This window comes from Oncorhynchus gorbuscha, linkage group LG03 (genome assembly GCF_021184085.1).
Source record: "Oncorhynchus gorbuscha isolate QuinsamMale2020 ecotype Even-year linkage group LG03, OgorEven_v1.0, whole genome shotgun sequence".
Taxonomy (NCBI): Eukaryota; Metazoa; Chordata; class Actinopteri; order Salmoniformes; family Salmonidae; genus Oncorhynchus; species Oncorhynchus gorbuscha.
The window spans coordinates 1669891-1679028 of record NC_060175.1 but is presented as its reverse complement, the minus strand read 5'-3'; the positions used below and the strand labels follow the sequence as shown (position 1 = coordinate 1679028).

At 45.9% G+C, this 9138-nt stretch overlaps 1 protein-coding gene across 5 annotated transcripts in view; it reads left to right on the top strand.

Annotated features, from left to right (window-relative positions):
- The window catches only part of ptpdc1a (protein tyrosine phosphatase domain containing 1a), a 58600-nt gene that overhangs the window by 34115 nt on the left and 15347 nt on the right, over window positions 1-9138 (top strand). For all 5 annotated transcript variants that reach the window (XM_046338152.1, XM_046338155.1, XM_046338163.1 and 2 more), the window contains 3 exons: window positions 3268-3348; window positions 4899-5017; window positions 7191-7328. In XM_046338152.1, the coding sequence (XP_046194108.1) occupies window positions 3268-3348; window positions 4899-5017; window positions 7191-7328 (338 nt within the window). The remainder of the gene's footprint in view (window positions 1-3267; window positions 3349-4898; window positions 5018-7190; window positions 7329-9138) is intronic.

Sequence of the window (9138 nt, the reverse complement as noted above, 5' to 3'; positions counted from 1 at the left end):
GGTGCGAAAAGTGCAAATCAATCCCAGAACAACAGCAAAGGACCTTGTGAAGATGCTGGAGGAAACAGGTACAAAACTATCTATATCCACAGTAAAACGAGTCCTGTATCAACATAACCTGAAAGGCCACTCAACAAGGAAGAAGCCACTGCTCATAACCCGCCAAAAAAAGACAGACTACGGTTTGCAACTGCACATGGGGACAAGCAATGCAGGTGGAGAGGCACAGTGGCTAGGAAAAACTCCCTAGAAAGTTCAAAACCTAGGAAAAAACCTAGAGAGGAACACGGCTATGAGGGGTGGCCAGTCCTCTTCTGGCTGTGCAGGGTGGAGATTATAACAGAACATGGCCTAGATGTTCAAATGTTCATAAATGACCAGCCTGGTCAAATAGTAATAATCACAGTAGTTGTCGATGGTGCAGCAAGTCAGCACCTCAAGTGTAAATGTCAGTTGGCTTTTCATAGACGATCATTCAGAGTATCTCTACCGCTCCTGCTGTCTCTAGAGAGTTGAAAACAGCAGGTCTGGGACAGCTAGCACGTCCGGTGAACAGGTCAGGGTTCCGTGGCCTCAGGCAGAACAGTTGAAACTGGAGCAGCAGCACGGCCAGGTGAACTGGGGACAGCAAGGAGTCATCATGCCAGGTAGTCCTGAGGCATGGTCCTAGGGCTCAGGTCCTCTGAGAGAGAGAAAGAGATAATTAGAGAGAACATACTTAAATTCACACAGGACACCGAATAGGACAGGATAAGTACTCCAGATATAACAAACTGACCCTAGCCCCCCGACACAAACTACTGCAGCATAAATACTGGAGGCTGAGGCAGGAGTGGTCAGGAGACACTGTGGCCCCGTCCGATGATACCCCCGGACAGGGCCAAACAGGCAGGATATAACCCCCAAGCACGGCCCCCACACCACTAGAGGGATATCTTCAACCACCAACTTACCATCCTGAGACAAGGCCGAGTATAGCCCACAAAGATCTCAACCCAAAGGGGGCTGCCAACCCAGACAGGAAGATCACGTCAGTGACTCACCCCTCCTTATGACGGCATGGAAGAGCACCAGTAAGCCAGTGACTCAGCCCCTGTAATTGTAAAGAAATAAAAGCTGAAATAAATAATTCTCTACTATTATTCTGACATTTCACATTCTTAAAATAAAGTGGTGATCCTAACTGACCTAAGATAGGAACTTCTTTACTAGGATTAAATGTCAGGAATTGTGAAGAACTGAGTTTAGATGTATTTGGTTAAGGTGTATGTAACCTTCCGACTTCAACTGTATATTGTTTGTGTATTCTGCATTGTATGTTGTCTGTATTTTTTTATTCTCTGTATTCTATATTCTCTGTGTTTTCTAAATTATACACTGCCTTTCAAAAGTTTAGGGTCACTCAGAAATGAAATACAGTGTAGACATTGTTAATGTTGTAAATGCCTATTGTAGCTGGAAACGGCAGATTTTTAAAAATGGAATATCTACATAGGAGTACAGAGGCCCATTATTAGCAACCATCAGTCCTGTGTTCCAATGGCACAATGTGTTAGCTAATCCAAGTTTATCATTTTAAAAGGCTAATTGATCATTAGAAAACCCTTTTGCAATTATGTTAGCACAGCTGAAAACTTTTGTCCTGATTTCAGTCTATTCTTGTTCTGAGAAATGAAGGGTATTCCATGCGAGAAATTGCCAAGAAGCTGAAGATCTCATACAACGCTGTGTACTACTCCCTTCACAGAACAGCGCAAGCTGGCTCTATCCATAATAGAAAGAGGAGTGGGAGGCCCCGGTGCACAACTGAGCAAGAGGACAAGTACATTAGTGTCTAGTTTGAGAAACAGAAACCTTCTAGGCAGAGTTGCAAAAAAAAAGCCTTTTCTCCAACTGGTCAATAAAAATAAAAGATTAAGATGACCAAAAGAACACAGACACTGGACAGAGGAACTCTGTCTAGAAGGGCAGCATCCCGGAGTCACCTCTTCACTGTTGACGTTGAGACTGGACAGAGGAACTCTGTCTAGAAGGCCAGCATCCTGGAGTTGCCTCTTCACTGTTGACGTTGAGACTGGTGTTTTGCGGGTACTATTTAATGATGCTGCCAGTTGAGGACTTGTGAGGCATCTGTTTCTCAAACTCAACACTCTAATGCACTTGTCCTCTTGCTCAGTTGTGCACCGGGGCCTCCCACTCCTCTTTCTATTCTGGTTAGTGCCAGTTTGTGGTGTTCGCTGAAGGGAGTAGGACACAGCCTTGTACGAGATATTCAGTTTATTGGCAATTTCTTGCATGGAATAGTAAAGGAACTTGAAGCTCTCAACCTGCTCCACCACAGCCCCGTCGACGAGAATGGGGCCGTGCTCTGTCCTCCTTTTCCTGTTTTCCACAATCATCTCCTTTGTCTTGATCATGTTGAGGGAGATGTTTTTGTCCTTGCCCCACAAGGTCAGGTCTCTGACCTCCCTATAGGCGGTCTCATCCTTGTCAGTGATCAGGCCTACCGCTGTTCTATATTATCTGTGTATTCTACATTTATATGTGTATTCTATATTCTCTGTGTTTTATATTCTCTGTATTCTATATTCTCTATGTTCTATATTCTATGTGTATTCTATATTCTCTGTGTATTGTGTATTCTCTGCATGTTCTATATTCTCTGTGTTCTATATTCTCTGTGTATTCTATATTCTCTGTGTTTTATATTCTCTGTGTTCTGTATTCTCTGTGTTCTATATTCTCTGTGTTCTATATTCTCTGCATGTTCTATATTCTCTGTGTTCTATATTCTCTGCATGTTCTATATTCTCTGTGTATTGTGTATTCTCTGTATTCTATATTCTCTATGTTCTATATTCTATGTGTATTCTATATTCTCTGTGTATTGTGTATTCTCTGGGTATCCTATATATTCTGTATTTTTCCTGTAAGTCCTGTGCTACGCTGCTCCTCCCATGTCTGAGGCAGCCAGCTGGGTGGTGTCCTATTGTAAACAGATATCTGATCAATAAGTAAACACAAAGTAATCAGTACACGCTCCTCACCCTTTTCCACTCTCCTCCACTGCCACACAGGGCCAGTAACTAACGCCCAACAGCTTAACTGGTAGTATCATTCATCCACTTGTTTTCCGGGCTGCTCTGTTCAAATAATTCATATTACATGTACTGCATGTGATTCATCAACGGTGTGTGAACTGTCCTGATGTGTAATCACCATGTAATTCTGCTCTCTCTCTCTCGCTCTGTGTCTCTTTCTCTGCAGGATAACTGACAACTTGCTGGCGATGGCAAGGCCTTCTACTGAAATCCTCGAGAAATACAATATCATAGAGCAGTTTACAAGGTATTTGGCATTTGGTGTTTTAGAAGACAAAACACTAGCTGTCAATAGTTATTAGCACCACCAATAGGCCTACACACCTGAGACCACCAGGAGACCACTAGCTGTAACTAGCTATTAGCACCACCAATAGGCCTACACACCTGAGACCACCAGGAGACCACTAGCTGTAACTAGTTATTAGCACCACCAGGAGACCACTAGCTATTAGCACCACCAATAGGCCTACACACCTGAGACAACCAGGAGACCACTAGCTGTAACTAGCTATTAGCACCACCAATAGGCCTACACACCTGAGACCACCAGGAGACCACTAGCTATTAGCACCACCAATAGGCCTACACACCTGAGACCACCAGGAGACCACTAGTTATTAGCACCACCAATAGGCCTACACACCTGAGACCACCAGGAGACCACTAGCTATTAGCACCACCAATAGGCCTACACACCTGAGACCACCAGGAGACCACTAGTTATTAGCACCACCAATAGGCCTACACACCTGAGACCACCAGGAGACCACTAGCTATTAGCACCACCAATAGGCCTGCTAATAGCTAGTGGTCTCCTGGTTGAGCTAATAGCTAGTGGTCTCCTGGTGGTGCTAATAGCTAGTGACAGCTAGTGGTCTCCTGGTGGTGCTAATAGCTAGTGGTGGTGCTAATAGCTAGTTGTCTCCTGGTGGTGCTAATAGCTAGTGACAGCTTGTGGTCTCCTGGTGGTGCTAATAGCTAGTGACAGCTAGTGGTCTCCTGGTGGTGCTAATAGCTAGTGACAGCTAGTGGTCTCCTGGTGGTGCTAATAGCTAGTGACAGCTAGTGGTCTCCTGGTGGTGCTAATAGCTAGTGACAGCTAGTGGTCTCCTGGTGGTGCTAATAGCTAGTGACAGCTAGTGGTCTCCTGGTGGTGCTAATAGCTAGAGACAGCTAGTTGTCTCCTGGTGGTGCTAATAGCTAGTCACAGCTAGTGGTCTCCTGGTGGTGCTAATAGCTAGTCACAGCTAGTGGTCTCCTGGTGGTGCGAATAGCTAGTGACAGCTAGTGTTCTCCTGGTGGTTCTAATAGCTAGTGGTCTCCTGGTGGTGCTAATATCTAGTGGTCTCATGGTGGTGCTAATAGCTAGTGACAGCTAGTGGTCTCCTGGTGGTGCTAATAGCTAGTGACAGCTTGTGGTCTCCTAGTGGTGCTAATAGCTAGTGGTCTCCTAGTGGTGCTAATAGCTAGTGGTCTCCTGGTGGTGCTAATAGCTAGTGGTATCCTGGTGGTGCTAATAGCTAGTGACAGCTAGTGATCTCCTGGTGGTGCTAATAGCTAGGGACAGCTAGTGGTCCCCTAGTGGTGCTAATAGCTAGTGGTCTCCTGGTGGTGCTAATAGCTAGTGGTCTCCTGGTGGTGCTAATAGCAGCTAGTGGTCTCCTGGTGGTGCTAATAGTTAGTGGTCTCCTGGTGGTGCTAATAGTTAGTGACAGCTAGTGTTCTCCTGGTGTTTTCAGGTGTGATGTATAGGCCTATTGGTGGTGTTGATAACTGGCAATATGTTCCCTCCAGGTGTGGCCTTCGTACGGTGATCAACCTGCAGCGTCCCGGGGAACACGCCAGCTGTGGTAACCCTCTGGAACATGACTCTGGATTCACCTACAGACCTGAGGTGTTCATGGAGGCTGGCAGTGAGTATCTCTGCCCCTGAATCAATTTAAAGGGCTTTCTTGGCATGGGAAACACATGTTTACATAGCCAAAGCAAGTGAAATAGATACTACATTGAAATAAACAATAAAAAATGAACAGTAAACATTCCATTCCATATGTCTATACAGAGCTTTTGGAAAGTATTCAGACCCCTTGACTTTTTCCACATTTTGTTAGATTACAGCCTCCATTCTAAAATGGATTAAATCGACACACAATACCCCGTGATGACAAACCAAAACCAGGTTTTTAGACATTATGGCTAATTTATATAGAAAAAACTGAGATACCACATTTATGTAAGTATTCATTGGATGTCATAAGGTGAATGCACCAATTTGAAAGTCGCTCTGGATAAGAAATGTAAATGTAATTCCCTGTACTCAGTACTTTGTTGAAGCACCTTTGGCAGCGATTACAGCTTCAACTCTTCTTGGTTATGAAGCTGCAAGCTTGGCACACCTGTATTTGGGGAGTTTATCACATTCTTCTCTGCAGATCCTCTCGGGTTGGATGGAGAGTGTTGCTGCAAGGCTGTTTTCAGGTCTCTCCAGAGATGTTTGATCGGGTTCAAGTCCGGGCTCTGCTTGGGCCACTCAAGGACGTTGAGACTTGTCCCGAAGTCACTCTTACATTGTCTTGGCTGTGTGCTTAGGGTTGTTGTCCTGTTGGAAGGTGAACCTTCACCCCAGTCTGAGGTCCTGAGCGCTCTGGAGCAGGTTTTCATCAAGGATCTCTCTGTACTTTGCTCTGTTCATGGTGCCAGGTTTCCTCCAGACGTGACGCTTGACATGCAGGACAAAGAGTTTAATCTTGGTTTCATTAGACCAGAGAATCATGTTTCTCATGGTCTGAGAGTCCTTTTGGTAAACTCCAAGCGGGCTGTCATGTGCCTTTTACTGAGGAGTGACTTCCGTCCGGCCACTCTACCATAAAGACCTGATTGGTGGAGTACTGCAGAGATGTCTGTCCTTCTGGAAGGTTCTCCCATCTTCACAGAGGAGCTCTGTCAGAGTGACCATTGGATTCTTGGTCACCTTCCTCTACCTTCCACCTCCAGTGATAGCTCAGGTTGGCCGGGCGGCCAGCTCTAGGAAGAGTCTTGGTGGTTCTAAACTTCTTCTATTTAAGAATGATGGAGGCCACTGTGTTCTTGGGGACCTTCAATGCTGCATACATTTTTGGTACCCTTCCCCAGATTTGTGCCTCGACACAATTCTGTCTCGGAGCTCTACGGACAATTCCTTTGACCTCACGGCTTGGTTTTTGTGTGTGTCTTTGTGTGTCTTTCCAAATCATGTCCAATCAATTGAATTGACCAGAGGTGGACTCCAATCAAGTTGCAGAAACATCTCAAGGATGATCAATGGAAACAGGATGCACCTGAACTCAATTTTGAGTCTCATAGCAAAGAGTCTGAATACTTATGGAAATCAGGTATTTCTGGTTTTTTTTTGTATAAATTTCGAAAAAGCCTGTTTTTGCTTTGTTTATATGGGGTGTTGTGTGTAGATTGTGTGTAGATTGATTAGAGTTAACTGCACCTCAGACTGCAGCCCAAATAAATGATTCACGGAGTCTGTGGTACTGCGAGTCTGCAGTAGTGTATACTGCTCGGATGCTCCCTTAACATTCGGAACACTGCCCAGGGACTGCGGTTGAAAATTAGCCGGCTGGCTAAAACCGGCACTTTTACTGAAACGTTGATTAATGTGCACTGTCCCTGTAAAAATAAAATAAACTAAACAAAAACAAAAAACGAAACATCATTCTTCAGGTTGAATCAGGCCTTTGTAACCATGTAGAACACACCACCGCTCTCGCTGCTGGTGATTCTCTGATCCACCTCCACGCAGACGACACCATTCTGTATACTCCTGGACCTTCTTGGTAACAATGTACAACACATCATTGGGGTAGATTGTAGTTCATGTTCTTACTGCGTCTCAATTGGCACCTTATTCTCTATATAGTGCATCGCTTTGGTCAGTAGTTTCAATATATAGGGAATAGTGTGTCTTTTGGGATGATCAGTGAGATACATCTGCTGGTATAGGGAACGGTCTGAGAGTATATAGGGAATAGTGTGTCTTTTGGGAGGCCCGTCATGTTCAATCTGTGAGAAGTCATGTTTTCTTTCCTCTGTTTCCAGTTTATTTCTATAACTTTGGCTGGAAGGACTACGGCGTGGCGTCCCTGACTACTATACTGGACATGGTCAAGGTGATGTCGTTTGCCATCCAGGAGGGAAAGATGGCCGTGCACTGTCACGCCGGTCTAGGGAGGACAGGTACATAAAATCTAACCAATCATAGCATCACTCAACCTATAAAGTCACATGGCTGGGCAGAACAGGACAGGTATGCTATAATGGGATGGGGAGGTCAGGGATGTTAAAATTGGTTGGGAGGGGACAGGTAAAGGACAGGTATGTTATAATGGACTGTGGAGGACAGGGACAGGTTCGTTATGATGCCATGGGGAGAGCAGGTACTGGACAGGTACAGGACAGGTACATTGTAATGGGCTGGGGAGGACAGGTACAGGACATGTACATATAATGGGCTGGGGAGGACAAGTACAGGACATGTACAGGACAGGTACATTATAATGGACTGGGGAGGACAGGGTACGTTATAATGGACTGGGGAGGACAGGGTACATTATAATGGACTGGGGAGGACAGGGTACGTTATAATGGACTGGGGAGGACAGGTTTATGGCCTAGGAATGGACTGGGGAGGGCCTGGGGAGGCACAGGGTACGTTATAATGGACTGGGGAGGACAGGTACACGTTATAATGGACTGGGGAGGACAGGGTACGTTATAATGGACTGGGGAGGACAGGGTACGTTATAATGGAATGGACATTATAATGGGGAGGACAGGGTACATTATAATGGACTGGGGAGGACTGGGGAGGACAGGGTACATTATAATGGACTGGGGAGGACAGGGTACGTTATAATTGGTTGGGGGGGGGCAGGTAAAGGACAGGTATGTTATAATGGACTGGGGAGGACAGGGTACGTTATAATGGACTGGGGAGGACAGGGTACGTTATAATGGCCTGGGGAGGACAGGGTACGTTATAATGGCCTGGGGAGGACAGGGTACATTATAATGGACTGGGGAGGACAGGGTACGTTATAATGGCCTGGGGAGGACAGGGTACGTTATAATGGACTGGGGAGGACAGGGTACGTTATAATGGACTGGGGAGGACAGGGTATATTATAATGGGCTGGGGAGGACAGGGTACGTTATAATTGGTTGGGGGGGGGCAGGTAAAGGACAGGTATGTTATAATGGGCTGGGGAGGACAAGTACAGGACAGGTACATTATAATGGGCTGGGGAGGACAGGTACGTATAATGGGCTTGGGGGGACAGGTACGTATAATGGGCTGGGGAGGACAGGGTACATTATAATGGGCTGGGGAGGACAGGTACGTATAATGGGCTGGGGAGGACAGGTACGTATAATGGGCTGGGGAGGACAGGGTACATTATAATGGGCTGGGGAGGACAGGTACGTATAATGGGCTGGGGAGGACAGGTACGTATAATGGGCTGGGGAGGACAGGTACCTTTATTTAACTAGTTACAGAGGGAGGTGTTTAGTCCCAGGATCCTTAGCTTAGTGATGAGCTTGGAGGGCACTATGGTGTTGATCGCTGAGCTGTAGTCAATGAACAGCATTCTCACATAGGTGTTATTTTTGTCCAGGTGGGAAAGGGCAGTGTGGAGTGCAATAGAGATTTTATCATCTCTGGATCTGTTGGGGCAATATGCGATTTGGAGTGGTTCTAGGGTTTCAGGGATGATGGTGTTGATGTGAGTCATGACCTTTCAAAGCACTTCATGGCTACAGACGTGAATGCTACGGGTCGGTAGTCATTTAGGCAGGTTACCTTATTGCCTGTGCCCAAGAACAATTTGGTGGTCTGCTTGAAACATGTAGGTATTACAGAATCGGACAGGGAGAGGTTTAAAATGTCAGTGAAGACACTTGCTAGTTGGTCAGCGCATGCTCTAAGTACACATCCTGATAATCCATCTGGCCCTGCGGCCTTGTGAATGTTGACCTGTTTAAAGGT